This window comes from Coregonus lavaretus, assembly GCF_964263955.1.
Source record: "Coregonus lavaretus genome assembly, chromosome: 4".
Taxonomy (NCBI): Eukaryota; Metazoa; Chordata; class Actinopteri; order Salmoniformes; family Salmonidae; genus Coregonus; species Coregonus lavaretus.
In genome coordinates this window covers 26391653-26410756 of record NC_139991.1, presented here as the reverse complement: position 1 = coordinate 26410756, position 19104 = coordinate 26391653, and the positions used below count along the sequence as shown (strand labels likewise).

Below are 19104 nucleotides of genomic sequence, written 5' to 3'. Positions count from 1 at the left end.
GTAGAGTAACGTTACAGAGTGCAGACAATAGACTTCGTCTGCGCTGAAGTTCCGTAGTAGCCAGATCACTTCTCTCCTTCTTGGTTTATGCCATTCTCTATCTCCCCATGAGAGAGAAAACAGATGAACATAAATGTCTTAGCAGAAAAGTCTATCCCCAAGAATAACTTTTAAACTAACTCCAAAATAAGGATACCTAATTTATAGCCCTGTCCTCTTTAAAATAGACTTGGTGTGATTGCTGAGTTGTTACTTTTGGATAACGCAGGTAGTATGCTGCAGAATAATAACAAATAGTCTAGATCTAGGACAGTGCATGCAACACACCTAAATTGAGTTGAAGTAGCTCCCTTTAATACAGTATACCCGGTCTGGAACCATAGCCAAGTTCTGAGCTGCTTCAAATTGGCAGCTTTTTCAGGCTGGGAGGTTCAGCTGACGTCATTGCAGATGTGCGTATTCTAACCATCAGCTGTGCGCATGTTCCGATCTAAAATCACGTGCAGGGGGGGGGGGGGGGGGGTACAAATAGGTTGCAGGAACTTCTCTTTTCCATAATCTATAAGCACAAAGTGTAGCATAATTGACTGGTTTGCCAACAATCACAGTAGAAAAAAGTTTGGCACACTTAAAAGTGTTTGTTGCAACAAAGATAAACAAAGATGTAGAAAACCATTATTTTCCAGTGGACGTTTTTTATTAGGAGACCTAGCTAACATATAGCAGTGAAATTGGTCAGCTTTAATAGCCTGCCCTAGACCTTGGCATCTTATGGTATACCATCTATAGTGTACAATATGTGGAACTCTATAGACCTAGTTTTTGACAAAGCTAACAATATCCTGCATTTATTCTTGTTATGGAATAATGGATATGGTTGAACTAAACTTTTCAGCCAAGGATATTGTCTACCTAGTATAACAATTATTTGCTCCAGTACTGTTGCTGAAATGCACCAGTGACTAAGTTGGCGTAGGGAGAAATCATTAGATGAGTCAAATAGGCAAAGCTGCAATTTTTCAGAATGCAGTGTGTAACCTACTTAAGATGGAGAATCACTCTGATGATAAACACAGAACTATTTGAAGGATTGTTGCGCCTTCCTGTGTTCAAAAACTATATAGCAGCTTTGAGCCATTATTATCTGCCATCATTATCTGTATTAATAAATGCTAAAGAACTGTATTTTTCTAAATCTCGGAAATGCATCTTGTCCTCTTTATTTCACCTGTACTCATTGTCTTATTAATTGTGGTATTTGATGTGGGTTTCCTCATTGTGTGTTTGATTGAATTCCTGCATAAATTGGAGTTGAAATGTAAATAAAGACGGCATGTGCTGTCAAGCCAGCCTTGGCTTGCCTGATAGGTGGTTTGAAAAAACTATTTAATAAACTGAAATGAAATAATTAACAAACCCGTTTGTAAAACAAAAATAGACTGAAACTATTATATTTCACTCCAAAACGAACTAAAATAAAACAAAACCATGAACTCTGATCAGTTTTAGTTTTTAGGGGGGCAAAAATCTAATGGGGTTTTCAAGCTTTTATTTCTAATCGGGTTTTCAAGCTTCTGAATCTGGCGGGTCACATTGAGAATGGACGTGTTCGAGAGCATCAAAGGACTAATGGAGACTGCCGACTGACTGATCTAGAAGTCACCTTGCTTCATTAATAACATCTCATTAATCATTTGTAGATCAGTCAGTCACAATATACCCATGACACATTGCGGTTTTGATCATCTTGAACATGGCCACTGACTTTATCATTTAAAGATAAACTCAACGAGATGATGTTTCCACAAGCAGCACACACAGAGATACATAGAGATATCATCTTTATATACAGTGCATTCAGAAAGTATTCAGACCCCTTCTCCTTTTCCACATTTTGTTAGGTTACAGCCTTATTCTAAAATGTATTAAATTGTTTTCCCCCCTCATCAACCTACACTCAATACCCCATAATGACAAAGCAAAAACAGGTCTTTAGACATTTTTGCAAATGTATATAAAAAAAACACTGAAATATCACATTTACATAAGTATTCAGACCCTTTACTCAATACTTTATGGAAAGCACCATTCGCAGCGATTACAGCATCGAGTCTTCTTGGGTATGACGCTACAAGCTTGGCACACCTGTATTTGGGGAGTTTCTCCCATTCTTCTCTGCAGATCCTCTCAAGCTCTGTCAGGTTGGATGGGGAGCGTCGCTGCACAGCTATTGTCAGGTCTCTCCAGAGATGTTCGATCGGGTTCAAGTCCGGGCTCTGGCTGGGCCACTCAAGGACATTCAGAGACTTGTCCCGAAGCCACTCCTGCGTTGTCTTGGTTGTGTGCTTCGCCCCAGTCTGAGCACTCTGGAGCAGGTTTTCATCAAGGATCTCTCTGTACTTTGCTCTGTTCGTCTTTCTCTCGATCCTGACAAGTCTCCCAGTCCCTGCCGCTGAAAAACATCCCCACAGCATGATGCTGCCACCACAATGCTTCACTGTAGGGATGGTGCCAGGTTTCCTCCAGGCGTGACGCTTAGGCCAAAGAGTTCAATCTTTGTTTCATCAGACCAGAAAATCTTGTTTCTCAAGGTGCCTGTTGGCAAACTCCAAGCGGGCTGTCGTGCCTTTTACTGAGGAGTGGCTTCCGTCTGGCCACTCTACCATAAAGGCCTGATTGGTGGAGTGCTGCAGAGATGGTTGTCCTTCTAGAAGGTTCTCCCATCTTCACAGAGGAACTCTGGAGCTCTGTCAGAGTGACCATCGGGTTCTTGGTCACCTCCCTGACCAAGGCCCTTCTCCCCTGATTGCTCAGTTTGGATGGGCGGCCAGCTCTAAGAAGAGTCTTGGTGGTTCCAAACTTCTTCCATTTAAGAATGATGGAGGCCACTGTGTTCTTGGGGACCTTCAATGCTGCAGAAATGCTTTGTTACCCTTCCCCAGATCTGTGCCTCGACACAATCCTGTCTCGAACCTCTACGTACAATTCCTTTGACCTCTTGGCTTGGTTTTTGTTCTGACATGCACTGTTAACTGTGGGACATTATATAGACAGGTGTGTGCCTTTCCAAATCATGTCCAATCAATTGAATTTACTACAGGTGGACTCCAATCAAGTTGTAGAAACATCTCAAGGATGACCAATGGAAACAGAATGCACCGGAGCTCAATTTCGAGCCTCATAGCAAAGGGTCTGAATACTTATGTAAATAAGGTATTTATGTTTTTTATTTTATACATTTGCAAACATTTCTAAAAATTTGTTTTCACTTCGTCATTATGGGGTATTGTGTGTAGATTGATGAGAAAAATTTAATTTAATCAATTTTAGAATAAGGCTGTAACGTAACAAAATGTGGAAAAGGGGAAGGGGTCTGAATACTTTCCGAATGCACTGTATATTTCTTGATTCCATTATTGTACTTTTAGATGTGTGTATTGTTGTGAATTGCTAGATATTACTGTACTGTTGGAGCTAGGAACACAAGCATTTCGCTACACCCACAATAACATCTGCTAAATATGTGTATGTGACCAATACAATTTGATTTGATTTCAAATAAAAATCTTAACACTAATAGAAATAAAAACGAAAAAAAAACAGAAAACTATAATAGACTTTTGTGAGACTGTGATCTGGGATGGTAAAGTCTTTATTAAACATATTATCCCATATATTTGGTTATACTGCCTTGAGCGAGGCACTGTAAAACAACACATTTCACTGCACCTATCTGGTGTATGTGACAATAAAACATCTTATTTTACTGTATGTTGACCTTTGAAACACCATTATTGACACAAGAGGATGGTAGCATACACCAGTAAAACCTCTCTCAAGCAAAATGTGTGTAAACAGAATCCCTTCCACCCCCTCTCTTTCGCTCTCTCTTGCTCGCTCTCTCTCTTTCGCTCTCTCTCTCTCTCGCTCTCTCTCTCTCACACACACTTGTAATGAGAGTATATATATATAATATACTTTTTTTCATTACTATGCTTATGGTAGATATGTTACCATGGTAAATTGGTTTAACCCCAGTGTTGGGGAGTCATGTAGTTCAACTAGTCATTTACCTCCAATTTGCAGTAGTGGTTGTTGAACTCAGTTCAAATCTTGGTAGTGTTTTCAATAGTGAATTTATTTTTTGCCATGTAGAGGTGTAGCTAACTACTGAAACTACATACTACTTTTTTGCAAAAGGAAAATAAAAGATGGGTGAAGTAGGCAATCATTTTTCTTTTTCGGCATCAAACCTGCCTAATTCTCACTTGAAACTTTGCTTGTGTTTAATAGGCTAAATAACACATTCTGTTAACATTTGACCCCAGAGTGATCTGTCTTGCATTTTGTAGTCTGTGACATTTCAGATTTAGATATGATAATTTTTCAGTAGTTTGGATGTAGTGAACTACAGTGGGGGAAAAAAGTATTTAGTCAGCCACCAATTGTGCAAGTTCTCCCACTTAAAAAGATGAGGCCTGTACTTTTCATCATAGGTACACGTCAACTATGACAGACAAAATGAGAAAAAAAAATCCAGAAAATCACATTGTAGGATTTTTAATGAATTTATTTGCAAATTATGGTGGGAAATAAGTATTTGATCAATAACAAAAGTTTCTCAATACTTTGTTATATACCCTTTGTTGGCAATGACACAGGTCAAACGTTTTCTGTAAGTCTTCACAAGGTTTTCACACACTGTTGCTGGTATTTTGGCCTATTCCTCCATGCAGATCTCCTCTAGAGCAGTGATGTTTTGGGGCTGTCGCTGGGCAACACAGACTTTCAACTCCCTCCAAAGATTTTCTATGGGGTTGAGATCTGGAGACTGGCCAGGCCACTCCAGGACCTTGAAATGCTTCTTTGAAGCCACTCCTTCGTTGCCCGGGCGGTGTGTTTGGGATCATTGTCATGCTGAAAGACCCAGCCACGTTTCATCTTCAATGCCCTTGCTGATGGAAGGAGGTTTTCACTCAAAATCTCACGATACATGGCCCCATTCATTCTTTCCTTTACACGGATCAGTCGTCCTGGTCCCTTTGCAGAAAAACAGCCCCAAAGCATGATGTTTCCACCCCCAGGTCTGTGAGAGACAGAAATCTTGCTTGTTTGTAGGTGACCAAATACTTATTTTCCACCATAATTTGCAAATAAATTCATTAAAAATCCTACAACGTGAATTTCTTGATTTTTTTTCCTAAATTTGTCTGTCATAGTTGACGTGTACCTATGATGAAAATTACAGGCCTCTCTCCTCTTTTTAAGTGGGAGAACTTGCACAATTGGTGGCTGACTAAATACTTTTTTCCCCCACTGTACTTATTCAAAGTAACTTTAGTTAAGTAAACTATATAATTTTCTTAAGGGTAGCTTTAGTGTAGCTTAACTTCTTCCAGTGTGAAGTAATTACTTGGTAAACTATATTTTAAGAGTAGCTTCCCCAACACCATTTAACCCTACCAATACTACCAAATCTAAATGTTTATCACAGACACCATCACATTGGGTGCAGCAGCCATTCATGGAAAACTTTGAACGTTGGCATCAACAGCTAACAATTATGCCTCAAAGAGTAATACAGGGATTTATGGGAATTGTTATCAGTTTGTAAGATTAGCCTCCTTTACTTTTGGGCCTTAACCTGGTGCTTGATCTCATGCCTAAGAATGGCTCTATACATGTTTATATATGGTTCTATACATGTCTATATATGGCTCTGCTTGCATTTAGTTATGAGGTATTGAGCTATGGAATCATTTCATTGTTTGCGCTCTTCATGCAATAAAGTTCCCTACCGGTAAATATCCCCTACTCTTAGTGGCAGTAAAGTATATGGCCATGACAATCACCTGTCCTGAAACAGTATATAATGATGTTCCTTCCCAGTACCCTCCTTCAGTTCTCCACCTGCCACCACCGAGGATTCCTCGCCTCTTCTTCTGTACAGTACTATCCTTCAGCTAAACTACATCATACCGGTGAGATTTATTTCACAATAAGTTACCACATGGCTGGAAATCCTGTTTGTAGGTCAAGTAATAACTGTAGAAACTGTTTTGACAATGAAGGAATTTTTCACGAGTCAGGTTTTATCATGGTTTCATGACAAATATGCATGAATTTTCCATGGGTTTGACATTTTGCTTGGGCTACTGGTAGCTTTTCTTGCATGGTTTTGACAGTGTAGAGAACTGACAATACGGTAATAGTACCACAATTGTAGGAACCATTTAGGAACAAAACAGCTAAGAGCCATTGTTTAGGTTGTACTTAATGATGACCTGTGCCATGTTATCTTCCATAGAGAGACCATGTCTACTGTAACTAGACAACCAGGGAGCTACCAACCATCAGACTTCCAGACTGGCCTCTGCGACGTCTTCAGTGACTGTGGGACATGTAAGCGGACAGAAATTCCTATTTAACTAAGAGTGGCTGCATATCTTTTGTACATCCAGTGTTTTTCTTCATTTCATGCATGACTGAGGTAGCAAAATGTAATTTTTTTCATTGCTTTCTCCTTCTCTCCTGAACTGAGAGGTAGTAACAGTATAATGTACTTCTACTGTACTCTCTCTCTCTCTCTCTCTCTCTCTTTCTCCCTCTCAGGTTGTTATGGTTGGTGGTGCTTCCCGTGTCTGGGCTGTTCTATCGCCAGTGATATGGATGAGTGTTGTCTGTGCGGGCCGTCCGTGGCCATGCGCACCATGTACCGTACTAGATACAACATCAAGGTGAGTTTCTTTCATATACTGTAACAATATAGTTATATGATGCTTTATTACTCTTATTCGGTCACATGAAACATTCTAACCAGAGGGACAGGCTCAGATGTATGAGGTTCTCCTTGCCTCTCTGCAGGACTAACTGTCTTGTTTGGTTTGGTGTCCAGGGCTCCCTGTGTGGGGACTTCTGTTCTATCTTGTGGTGTAGGGTCTGCTCTACCTGTCAGCTGAAGAGAGATATAGATCTACGGAAGGAGCAGGGGATCTTCTGAACTCAGGTACAACCACAAGTCTGTCCATGTTTCACAGCACAGCTATTTATTTTCAGATAAGAAATATCTCATCCACCCACACTGCCGAGTGTGTCTATTAAACCCTTGAGCTACAGCCAAATAGCCTATTACCAGGCCCCTTGCTCACATCAGCAGGTACTAAAAGAGCAGCTCAAATAAGAGACTGGTGTAAATTAGGCGTACCCTCAAATGTATGGTAGTGCTGTGGAAACTGTAGTGAGGCAATAACTGATAACGTAGCCTTAGACTTACTGTCCCCTTGAACCTTATGTAAGTGTAACACATTGAGTCATTTTAGTTCTTTGTGGTATGGTCATACAGTAGAGCAGGTAAAGCATTTTAAAGACAAAAAATGTAAGTGTTTACTGGTATTTATGTCTCTTTTCCTGTAGATGGCACCAGAGAAGTGAATAAAAAGATCTGAGCTCCACTTCCAGTATCCTCAATTAGTTTTTGCTTTTGAGTTTAATTATTTTCTTGATGCGATATGAAATAGAAAGCAATAAATGTCCGGGATACTTTTTACCAAATGTAATTTGCCAATATGAATGCTATTAAAATGCTCCAATGGTAGGACATACATTGTGGCTTGATTATTCAGAAATTCCTAGAAATTGTGCATCATCAGTCAAATATATATATTCATTCTCTTTTTTATGTTTCTCCCCTTGTGTACTGCTGGTATGGACCGCTTCTATGTCACCTTATACTGAATAAAATAAAAAATAATTGTACACAAAATAAGTAAAAGATCATGTGAGCAGCAATATAACTTAGTCAAACATTTCTCAGACACACCTCAGGGTGAAGCACTGTACACATGTATTGGTTAACCTGGTCATTAAACTTTAGGTCCACTAGCTACTCATGTTTTGTAATAAAGATAAAGGCAGTGACAAATCACATGCTTGATGGACAGGATGAAGCTGTATAGTCCATTGGAGATTATGGTAGATAAATTAATCATTGAATTGTCAAACGGAGGGAGCCCTACCATACAGGTATGTTTGAAGTGTTCCCCTCTGTTGTGTGTAATATGTTAAATTATGATACTTGATAAATACACAAGCTCTTGGATATCTGTGGTGCTACTGTTTGAGTTTTTTTAAGACTAGAGCCAAAAATGTGTGTCACTGTCAATAGAACAGAAGGGGGACTTTGGCCAGACATGAGCTCAGGTCATTGATGAAGTGGTTTCCCAAAACACTGATAAGAGTATATAGACATTTATTACCAGGAGAAACACTCACCATTACCAGAAGAAATACTCACCATTACTAGGAGAAATACTCACCATTACTAGGAGAAATACTCACCTTTACCAGAATAAATACTCACCATTACCAGAATAAATACTCACCATAACCAGAATAAATACTCACCATAGCGGACTACTGCAGTTGTCAATATGCCTGGAAAACCTACTTTTCTCCTTCTTCTTCTCATCATATCCTGCCTCTCAAGTAAGCATACTTCTCTACCATGGAAATGTAATTTCAGTATGTATTGTAAATGTTGTGCCACTTTATCAATGTTAAAGTTGGCGCAGTGGTCTAAGGCACTGCATCGCAGTGCTAGCTGTGCCACTAGAGATCCTGGTTCGAATCCAGGCTCTGTCGTAGCCGGCCGCGACCGGGAGACCCATGGGGCGGCGCACAATTGGCCCAGCGTCGTCCAGGGTAGGGGAGGGAATGGCCGGCAGGGATGTAGCTCAGTTGGTAGAGCATGGTGTTTGCAACGCCAGGATTGTGGGTTCGATTCCCACGGGGGGCCAGTATGAAAAATATATATATAATGTATGCACTCACTAACTGTAAGTCGCTCTGGATAAGAGCGTCTGCTAAATAGCTAAATGACGTAAATGTAAATGTTTTGTCCATCAGATGTGCAGGGGGCAAACTTTAAGAAGGTAATGTATCTAATTATAGTTATTTTGATACGAACAGTTGAATAAGCTAGTTTTTCTTACGCAACTAATGATATTGGTCGATTCAAATTAATTAAAACTGGGAGGAAAGACTCAGCTCACAACATGCAACTCCTCATCATTCCTTTAGCCCATGTGCTACAACTACCAGTTGCCTGGCTGTCCCTTCAACTTTGAGCCTGTGTGTGGATCCAATGGAGTTACTTACGCCAATGAGTGCGTGTTGTGTGACACCATAAGGTACAACACTATCAGTAATTGTTGTTATACAGTAAAACAGGTTGTTTGGATCCTTAATGCTGATTATAGAGGGACTGTAGTTAGAAAATGCATGGCTAAATCTGGTTATGTAAAGCATTATGTTATTCAATTACTACTGCAATTTAGCATCCATAAACTATTTGAGTTTCTGTATCAAGCTGTAGTCCAATCAAACTGGTACAATGTAATTCTTACTGACAGGGTGTAAGTAAATTGGAATTTATATTTTCTCTTTCAGAGAAACCAGGAGGAAGATACTAATTGTCAAATGTGGACCTTGCTGAAGAAGTCGGAATTTGCAAATTCAACAGTATAAAACATTGCTGAAACACAAATTCAACAGTATAAAACACTGCTGAAACACAAATTGTGATGAAAAAGAGCTGATCATGCAGAATAAATATTTTTTGTTAAACGCTAACTTCTTTTTCAACTTTTATTAATCTTTTTGTTGAAGTTAGACTCCGGTTCTGACAAAATATGTCCAAACAGAATGTAACGAGATCCTTGTACAAGAACACAGCAACAAATAAAGAGTGTCGGTAGGAATTGCCTGTGTGTCTTTCACATTTCAACCTTACTAACACCTTCATTGTGGGACACCAGTGTCTGAATCAAAGTATACATGAGATTGCAACCACTGGTAACTTGATGAGCCTATGGATTCAAGTATCCATTAATTTGTCCTACAAAGATGAATGGTAAACTCCAAGCATAATATACAGTAGAGTAATATGCTAGAGAACCACCAGATTGGAACTTGTCTAGAGAGAGAGAGAGAGAGAGAGAGAGAGAGAGAGAGAGAGAGAGGGGGCAGTGTTTCCCCTTCCACTACTTAGGCAGGGCTCTCGGCTAAGCTCTATCAGCCCCTGCCAAAATACATCTGGATTTGGCTTCAACTGAACAATTTGGAGTTTGCAGTCTGCAGTCCACAGTACAGTACGGTGGACGATCTTGCATACCTGTGCCAAGCCACCCAGCCAAAACCTCTAGGGGAAACAATTGGGGGCTTTGTCCAAAATGGCACCCTCCATAGGGAATAGGGAGATGGGGTGCCCTGGTGTGGTTGGTGGTGTTCCATGCCAGGGGGCGTTAGTCAGTCTACTGGCTCATCTGGGCCTCCATGGCCTGGGCTGTCCACTCAGGAGCAGCAGCAGTGATCTTCTCCAGCAGATTGTTCACCTGGAAACACAGAGACTGGATCTGCTTGTCCCAGGTGGGCAGGGGCTCCCGTGCTGAGAGACAGAGATTGAGGGGGGAGGGAAAGAGCGAAAGAGAGAGTTAAGTATCATATTTAAAAGGAATAATGCTGGGAAAAAATCGGACACTGAACAAGATAAATCCCTCCAAAAAGCAAGCCTAGGATTACAGTTGCTCCAAAAAGGAACCATGGGAATCTTGCGCTGACAGGAAGAAACCGCAATAGGAACCAGGCCTAACCTAGAGAGGGAGGCATCTCATCCTCCTAGAGCCGACTGGGCAGTGGGCATAGCCAGGGACTTCTGTAAATAGAGGAGTCTGGGCACAGCTAACTACTCACTCTCAAAGTGGACGATTCCATCTATCTGGTCGATGAAGCCGTTCATGCGTCCCTCAGTGATCATCTGGGAGGCGATCTTCTCAGCCTGGGGACAGGGACAGACACAGAGGGACAGCTCACTGGCATCTCCATGCCCACTCACACTACACTACCAACTACTGCACAGGGACATGTCAACAACAAGTTAATACAAAGGCCCCGGCCAAAACAAACCCTAACCCCTTGCCTCTAGCCTTGGTGGATTGTTAGCCATATTGCTTAGCGTACAATCCTCTCAGATCCACATGAAGTGGCTAAGTGGTAGGGGTTAGGGGTTGTATTTGGACCGGGCCAGTGAAACATGATCAAATTCATTCCAGGCCAATACGAGTATGAAGTGTTGTTAGGTGTTAGTTAGTCTGTGAACATAACTACTGTAATACTTCACCACAATACAGCCAATGTGTATGTCATCTGTAAAGGTATGCATTACCTACAAATTACAATGTAGACTCTCACTCCCGTTATAATTCACTAACTCCATCCCACTTTCTACACTTTAATTCCACTGTAGCAAGACACGCAATTCATGTTCTTTCAACGATATACAGATAAATATATACATATATATATCATAGGTTTACTGCTTTTCTGGATGAGATAGCCTAGTCCATTTACACATCAACCAATGAGTAGTTCACATAACTCTACAGTCATTTCCAATTCGGCCCAGTTGAACCAGAGGAGAATAAGGTCAGAAACGTTATGTAGCAACACATACTGTGGGATATAAGGTATGCATGTAATGAATGACTGGGTAATAACCAGAACCAAAATAACACAATAGAGGGGGAACTCAGATTGCACTGTTCCATGTTGATAGAACAGAAATACTTAGTTCAGGCAAGCTCAGACCTTTCTAACGCCTGTATTATTAAACCTAAACCATCTCCAATGCTTTCCTGTCATTCCAACATAGGTAATTTATTTGTACAGTATAATATCTTTTTTTTTTTGTATAACCTTAATTTACTACAATAAATTACAGATGTCTCTAATCAACTTGATCATCAAACAAGACTACATTTTCAAATGGTTATGAGTACTGCATCCCCAATCCCACTACCTGAAGTAGCCTACTTTGCAAAATATGACACAATATGAGTCTTTAGAATGACAAAGACTCCTTTTACGTTTACAAAAACAGAGATGAATAAACAGACTACCGGTATTATAAGGGGAGTGCACATTCAGTTCTGATTCTCTCTGTCTTCAACCGAGACATTTTGAGAGAGAGAGAGAGAGAGAGAGAGAGAGAGAGAGAGAGAGAGAGAGAGAGAGAGAGAGTGACAGACAGAGAGACAGAGAGAGACAGAGCCAAACAAGGCTTTTATTTCAATGTATTTTAGGTCTGTATTTTGGGTTTCACACCTCATTCATTAGTAAAGTAGTGATTATGTTCCCTACCAGATTGCATCTGTAACCAGGGACCTCACCATCGGGACAATCGTCCTGCACAACAACATATATATTCAAAATACAAGTCTTCTACGTAATGCTGCTGCTTTTTAAACTTCAACTTCAACTTTCATATTAACAGACCTCAAAATATTATTGCATTTAAAGTTTGGGATAAATACTATATGTCTGTGTTAGGGTGGTTTGAAGAAAATCCTATAAATAATTGGGGTTCTTTTTTCCCAACTTCAACCTGTCATACTAAAAGGTTTTGGTTGCCCTCAAAAGCTACTTTAATCATAAACCACATTCCCAACTCTTTCACTGAAAGTGATTTTCTCCATCAGATACTAAATGTCTTGAGGAATAAGATTCCTACACAAACTGTCACCCTTGATAACATATTAAAGAACAGTTTAAAATGGGCCTGATTTTCACCATTTACAAATATAGTAAGTAACAGAACGCATTACAAAAACCCAAGACCTAACCCCCCCCCCCCCCCCCCCCCCCCCCCCCCCCCCCCCCCCCCACAAAGAAAGCAACACTTACGCCTGTTGGGGTCTCGTATGTTGAAATCCATCTTACCTTAGCGGGAGGGATCTCCAGAAGCGCCCCTAGCTCTTCAAACGTGATGTTGTTGTAAAGTTTGCTAGCAGACAGCAGGTTGTGTTCAATAACGGCTCTGTCTAATATGCTGGAGCCTACAAACAGAAACCCACAGTAATGCAGTTGAGCATTTTTTCTTATTACACAATCAGTTGAATAGCTAAGGACCATGGAGAGAGAGGCTGAGGTGGAGACTGACCGTCCGCCATGGTGGCCTTCTGGTGGGGCATGAGCATGGCCGCAAACTCCTGCAGCTGGTTCCCCCTGATGATCCGGTCCAGGTACATCTTCTCTAGGATGCCGTAGGCCGCCAGCTGCTGACAGCGCTCGTCTTTAAACAGGGTGGCTAACATACGGGAGCGCTGCTGGCCTGGAGAGAGGGAGGGAGAAGTATGATGTTACTACCTTGCGGCCCCAATAAAGGGCAAGACAAAATCTGGAGCCATAAATGCAATGACACAGTCAGAGCTGCTTGAACTACATGCCTATTACTATGTTGTGACAGACAACACACCAGACAGTATAAAAACAGTGGCAGGTACCTGCTGACGCCAGGATGGTGCAGTGGAGAGCATGCTTCAGGGCCTCTAGACGCTCTGTCTCGTGGACAATGGACTTGTAGGAGAGCTCGTTGTACCTCTGTGCCGCCTCGATAAACTTCCTCCTGTAGTCCAACACTCTGGCGTAGCACACTTTGTAGTGTACCTGTAGCTGTTCGTTGGTGGACTCGTTCTGGAGCAGAGAGGCTCTGTTGATGTAGGCCTCTGCCTGAACAGGGTCATCATCCTCCAGGTACAGACGGGCAATCTTCAGGTACGTGTCCAACTTATAGTCTACGTTATACTGCCTGAACAAGAGGACAAGAGGGTTGATTACTTGAATCATATGTGTTAGTGCTGAGCTAGAACCAAATTGTACACTCCCAGCGGGTCCCCCTTCAATAGATTAGAAAAACACTGGACTAAAGTGAATTACTTCTGTCCTGTCTCCAGAGGAATGCCCACTAGAACCTGAGCAGCATTTCTCCAGTCCTCCTCCTTCTCATAGATGGTGGCTAAGTGCTGTCTGATGGAGGCCACCTGGGGGTAGACATGGGATTTAGACATAGGGTAGACATGTGTATTATTTATTTCCAACCAGTGTCTAGATCTGGGAAACCAGGTGTGTGCACTGTGCACTCTGTGAGCAATTTTTTTTTTTTTACCTTTATTTAACTAGGCAAGACAGTTAAGAACAAATTATTATTTACAATGACGGCCTACACCGGCCAAACCCGGACGACGCTGGGCCAATTGTGCGCCGCCCTATGGGACTCCCAATCACGGCCGGTTGTGATACAGCCTGGAATCGAACCAGGGGGTCTGTAGTGACGCCTCAAGCACTGAGATGCAGTGCCTTAGACCGCTGCACCACTCGGGAGTGCCAGGCAAAATCAAGTACTAGGCAAAAGAGAAAACCAGCAGATACTCAGGCCCCATGAGTAAAGTATTACAGTCCTCACCTGTTCTTCAAAGGAGATGACCCTTGGCTGTATCTTCTCTAGTGTGAAGTGGTAGACTGCCTTGGCTGTGCTGTCAGGAAGACTGGGGATATTTGTGCAGAAGTCTGTCAGCAGCTGTCTAGATATCACTAAGCTGACGTTTTCATTAACCACTGCAGGACAGGAGAGGATTACAGTTAGAAAGGATATACAGTCATGTGATTTATGAGCTATGATTGTACAAAGGAAAAGGGGGAATTTATGTAACAATGGTGTGCAGCAGGATGTATTCTATCCTTTACTTTGTACAGGATACTTACTTGCTTCAACGAATGCTTTTAATGATTCCAATTGTTCTGCATCTGTGAATTGGATGGCCTTCTCCAGAATCTGTCGATATCTATAATTGATAAAAGGGTTGGATTAGATAGCTATCTTAAATTAGAAATTATATTAATGACTTGAGAATTTAACATTATTTTCACTTATAGCAAGCCTATAATCACCAAATAAAAAACAATACACACATTTAACTAACAAGCAAAATAGAGTTAGCTAACGTTAGCTAGCTAGATAAGTGGGTTAACTAATGTTACATTTTTAGTTCTGTAGTTGCCATGGCGACCTAGTAGCAGCCTAAGCAGAGAACTCCTGTAAATGTGTACACATTCAATCAAGTTTAAGTGTTTTTAAATGTGTTTTTTTTTTATCAGCTGTTTTGATGTTGATAACATTGAGTTTTATTGCATATTTCTGGTGGTTTTGACTCAAAATCTGCAGATGGGCTGCCAGGTCAACTCTTTTTGGCCTGGCTAGCTGGCTGGCGAATTGTTTTTGTTCGAATGATGGATCTGGACACGGTACCAGCTTTTTAAGTTTCACCTGGCTGCTGGTTTCTGATCTTTTTAAAACATACATTAAAGAGTCACTTGAAGCTCGAGAAGAATGGGAGGTGCAGTAAAGGAATGCCGCACTGAGGCTGAGGGCTTGTAGTGAGGATGACTGGCTAGTGCTCTGAACTGTGTGTGGTGAAATTTCTGGCGCCGAGCTGCTGAGGGCCTCTGAGGCATCACCACAAGTAGGTGCCATATATACATTGTGAAGGAGGAGAAGTCCAGTAGCTACAGGACAGGCTGGTTCCCAGAGTAACCCTCTACATGATCGTCACCAGAATCTTTATCAACCATCTCCCTGACCACCTTCCTCTGATCAAGCCATGAACTGTCCCTCTCCATCTATGAAGGATGCATGCACTCAAAGATTTGGACTCTATTGGTTGACCTAACTGTACTGTAGCTAGGCTACTCATGATAATATATTGATTGTTTGTTTTTTGCTTTTGAAGCGTTTTAAGATTGTTATGAAAATCGCTATAGAAATGTAATAAATTATTATTAAAGGCCATACAGTAGCTAGCTAGCTGATGATAATTTACTGTCTGTAGCTAGCTAATCGACCAGCAGTGCACATTGTTGATAACAAGACCTTTGGCAAGACTTTCAACCACCGATACTGTCTCGCTAGCTAGCTAATATTATTAGCTAACATACAGGTAGCTACAAACCAGTAAAAAGTATACAACAAAGACGGAAGAGAAAGCGAGACCACTCCATGGTTTTTTTGTACATATAGCCTACAGTCAGCTACAGACCAGACCCAGCTGCTAATGCATTGGTGACTATGAGAGCCACCGTTAAGCAGACCGGAACTGACAATTTTTTAAAAATGGTAAACGGCCTGAGTGGAACATCTTAATTTATCCACCATCTTTGGGTATAGCTGTACCGGTAGCTAGCTAGCTGCAGTGTGATGCGAATTAGCTAGCTAACTAGCATAGCATCGGCGGGCTGCTCATTGACACATTTATAATTCACTGTAAACATGACACTCGGGTTGAAAGTAATGTATATCTCCATTCACATATATTTTCAACCATTTTTGTAAAATACATACTTTCCAGCGAGATCTTTGTGGGATCCGCTTGAATTCATAAGCTGTGCAAGCTCCTGTCTCACTCCGGCCGCCATTTCTCCGACGAAGTGTCAACAACGACAATTCTCAGCTGACAAGAGGGTATGTCCACCTTACCGCCTGGAAGGTCCTCCAAGACTGACAACCGACCTGTACAGCTCTCGTTTTGGTCTCTAATTTGGTATTAGTTTGCTTTTTAGACTTTACTGATAATATGATACATTTTATGATCTGTATGGAATAGTTACAATTCTAACAAAAGTTTTACTAGCTATATAAAATCATTATTTTTCACGTCTGTGTTTTCCAAAGAAATATTATTGATATTATGATGGTGAGACAAAATGTACGTCTATACTGGAACTGAATTAACCTTATGAAAATGATATAGTATGAACAGTAGAGTTTAATAATATATACTATCAATAAGTTGTTCTTCATGGATATTAGTTAGCATCAGCACCAATTCCAACACAACCGAAGTGGAGCCCAAATGAAATCGCCTTAATATCGGTTTGTTGATATTTGTAGCCACTGTAAAAAGCCGGTTCCAATTAAATCTCTACCCCTTCAATGGTCGCAGATCTGTAAGGTGGAATGGAAGCATATGGTGAAAGCTTTGCCACTACACTGCTACTATATACAGCATTTAGTAGTCTAGGCTACATACAGTCATGGTCAAAAGTTTTGAGAATGACACAAGTAGTGGTCTTCACAAAGTTTGCTGCTTCAGTGTTTTTAGATATTTTTGTCAGATGTTACTATGGTATACTGAAGTATAATTACAAGCATTCCATAAGTGTCAAAGGCTTTTATTGACAATTACAATAAGTTTATGCAAAGAGTCAATATTTGCAGTGTTGACCCTTCTTTTTCAAGACCTCTGCAATCCACCCTGGCATGCTGTCAATTAACTTCTGGGCCACATCCTGACTGATGGCAGCCCATTCTCGCATAATCAATGCTTGGAGTTTGTCCGAATTTGTGGGGTTTTGTTTGTCCACCCGCCTCTTGAGGATTGACCACAAGTTCTCAATGGGATTAAGGTCTGGGGAGTTTCCTGACCATGGACCCAAAATGTCGATGTTTTGTTCCCCGAGCCACTTAGTTATCACTTTTGCCTTATGGCAAGGTGCTCCATCATGCTGGAAAAGGCATTGTTCGTCACCAAACTGTTCTTGGATGGTTGGGAGAAGTTGCTCTCGGAGGATGTGTTGGTACCATTCTTTATTCATGGCTGTGTTCTTAGGCAAAATTGTGAGTGAGCCCACTCCCACGGCTGAGAAGCAACCCCACACATGAATGGTCTCAGGATGCTTTACTGTTGGCATGACACAGGACTGATGGTAGCGCTCACCTTGTCTTCTCCGGACAAGCTTTTTTCCGGATGCCCCAAACAATCGGAAAGGGGATTCATCAGAGAAAATGACTTTACCCCAGTCCTCAGCAGTCCAATCCCTGTACCTTTTGCAGAATATCAGTCTGTCCCTGATGTTTTTCCTGGAGAGAAGTGGCTTCCTCGCTGCCCTTCTTGACACCAGGCCATCCTCCAAAAGTCTTCGCCTCACTGTGCGTGCAGATGCACTCACACCTGCCTGCTGCCATTCCTGTGCAAGCTCTGCACTGGTGGTGCCCCGATCCCGCAGCTGAATCAACTTTAGGAGACGGTTCTGGCGCTTTCTGGACGTCCTGAAGCCTTCTTCACAACAATTGAACCACCCTCCTTTTAAAGCTTCCAGTCTGTTATTCTCACTCAATCAGCATGACAGAGTGATCTCCAGCCTTGTTCTCGTCAATATTCTCACCTGTGTTAACGAGAGAATCGATGACATGATGTCAGCTGGTCCTTTTGTGGCAGGGCTGAAATGCAGTGGAAATGTTTTTGGGGGGATTAAGTTCATTTTCATGGCTAAGAGGGACTTTGCAATTAATTGCAATTCATCTGATCACTCTTCATAACATTCTGGAGTAAATGCAAATTGCCATCATAAAAACTGAGGCAGCAGACTTTGTGAAAAATAATATTTGTGTCATTCTCAAAACTTTCGACCACGACTGTACATTGAAGTTTTAAATTACATCCATTTGAATATTTTACTTTGGCCAGGTGGCAGCATTTCTCCTCTTACCACCACGGTTGCTGAAATGGAAGCCATGTTAACAGGTGTGAATCAAAAATATATTGGTCAACCTTGACACACCTTCAGATAGACAACTAAATGACAGACATGAGAAAAATAAATATTCTTCTTCGATGAGGTTTAATGGCGGTTGGCATCCAATAAATGTTGCATTACCGCCACCTACTAGACTGGAATATAACTCCCTTATACTGTGTTTGAAAAAAAAAAAGTATATATATATATATATATATATATATATATATATATATATATATATAAATCAACAAATACCCTACCATCTAACCCTACACTCATTAAAAACCCACCACCCTACTCCACTATTTAAATATATCTAGTCCTACCTCAGGCCAACAGCCTGAAAGGATGGGACACCACCACTCAACACACCCTGTAACCTTTCTGATGTCAAGTCTCGTACACCCAAATACTTATCTGCAGCTGCCACCACAACCTCAATTTTCTGCGACTTACGTTCCATCCCTGCAGAACAGTTGATAACCATTGTTATAAACGCTAAAAATAGGTCTTACTGAAGCATATATCGCTTGTTGGCCTATCCCACTGTACTGGTACAGATCTACTACTCACACCACTCCTCTCAGGATCCCTCCACCTTGAGCCTTTCTTCACTGCCTCAGCATACGACTTCTGCACTACTGTAACTCTGGAAACCTCAACCTGCCTCTCTCACACTGGACATTTCTGATCCCCAGC

General features: G+C 41.3%; 3 protein-coding genes across 4 annotated transcripts; 2 read left to right on the top strand and 1 right to left on the bottom strand.

The window, feature by feature from the left end:
- Positions 1-5920: 5920 nt before the first annotated feature.
- LOC311128419 (placenta-specific gene 8 protein-like) lies at positions 5921-7458 on the top strand. Its single transcript, XM_084160542.1, has 5 exons — positions 5921-5981; positions 6308-6402; positions 6613-6737; positions 6896-7006; positions 7414-7458. The coding sequence occupies exons 2-4, from the start codon at positions 6315-6317 to the stop codon at positions 6998-7000; spliced, it is 318 nt and encodes a 105-aa protein (XP_084016668.1). The 5' UTR covers positions 5921-5981; positions 6308-6314; the 3' UTR covers positions 7001-7006; positions 7414-7458.
- Positions 7459-8206: 748 nt separating this feature from the next.
- LOC311127170 (serine protease inhibitor Kazal-type 1-like) lies at positions 8207-9758 on the top strand. Its single transcript, XM_084158948.1, has 4 exons — positions 8207-8484; positions 8905-8930; positions 9079-9188; positions 9448-9758. Exons 1-4 carry the CDS (start codon positions 8430-8432, stop codon positions 9491-9493), a joined length of 237 nt encoding a protein of 78 aa, XP_084015074.1. The 5' UTR covers positions 8207-8429; the 3' UTR covers positions 9494-9758.
- LOC311127169 (COP9 signalosome complex subunit 4) lies at positions 9632-16328 on the bottom strand. 2 transcript variants are annotated; one of them, XM_084158946.1, is made up of 10 exons: positions 16229-16328; positions 14596-14675; positions 14297-14448; positions 13771-13874; positions 13338-13642; positions 12995-13165; positions 12775-12890; positions 12196-12240; positions 10750-10834; positions 9632-10444 (listed from the first exon to the last, which is right to left on the bottom strand). In XM_084158946.1, the coding sequence occupies exons 1-10, from the start codon at positions 16300-16302 to the stop codon at positions 10311-10313; spliced, it is 1266 nt and encodes a 421-aa protein (XP_084015072.1). In that variant the 5' UTR covers positions 16303-16328; the 3' UTR covers positions 9632-10310. The 2 variants fall into 2 exon arrangements, with proteins under 2 accessions (XP_084015072.1, XP_084015073.1); XM_084158947.1 differs by lacking the exon at positions 12196-12240.
- Between the last annotated feature and the right edge of the window lie 2776 nt (positions 16329-19104).

What these genes read in the sequence shown, in the direction of transcription:
- LOC311128419 (XM_084160542.1), top strand. Translation starts at nt 6,315, where the DNA reads ATGTCTACTGTAACTAGACAACCAGGGAGCTACCAACCATCAGACTTC. An exon ending in CTTCAGTGACTGTGGGACAT is followed by an intron (nt 6,403 to 6,612) that starts GTAAGCGGACAG and finishes TCTCCCTCTCAG; the next exon opens with GTTGTTATGGTTGGTGGTGC. An exon ending in GTACTAGATACAACATCAAG is followed by an intron (nt 6,738 to 6,895) that starts GTGAGTTTCTTT and finishes TTTGGTGTCCAG; the next exon opens with GGCTCCCTGTGTGGGGACTT.
- LOC311127170 (XM_084158948.1), top strand. Translation starts at nt 8,430, where the DNA reads ATGCCTGGAAAACCTACTTTTCTCCTTCTTCTTCTCATCATATCCTGC. An exon ending in CATCATATCCTGCCTCTCAA is followed by an intron (nt 8,485 to 8,904) that starts GTAAGCATACTT and finishes TTTGTCCATCAG; the next exon opens with ATGTGCAGGGGGCAAACTTT. An exon ending in GTGTTGTGTGACACCATAAG is followed by an intron (nt 9,189 to 9,447) that starts GTACAACACTAT and finishes TTTCTCTTTCAG; the next exon opens with AGAAACCAGGAGGAAGATAC.
- LOC311127169 (XM_084158946.1), bottom strand. Translation starts at nt 16,302, where the DNA reads ATGGCGGCCGGAGTGAGACAGGAGCTTGCACAGCTTATGAATTCAAGC. An exon ending in CCTCTGGAGACAGGACAGAA is followed by an intron (nt 13,643 to 13,770) that starts GTAATTCACTTT and finishes CCTCTTGTTCAG; the next exon opens with GCAGTATAACGTAGACTATA. An exon ending in CTGGTTACAGATGCAATCTG is followed by an intron (nt 10,835 to 12,195) that starts GTAGGGAACATA and finishes CCCTGTCCCCAG; the next exon opens with GCTGAGAAGATCGCCTCCCA.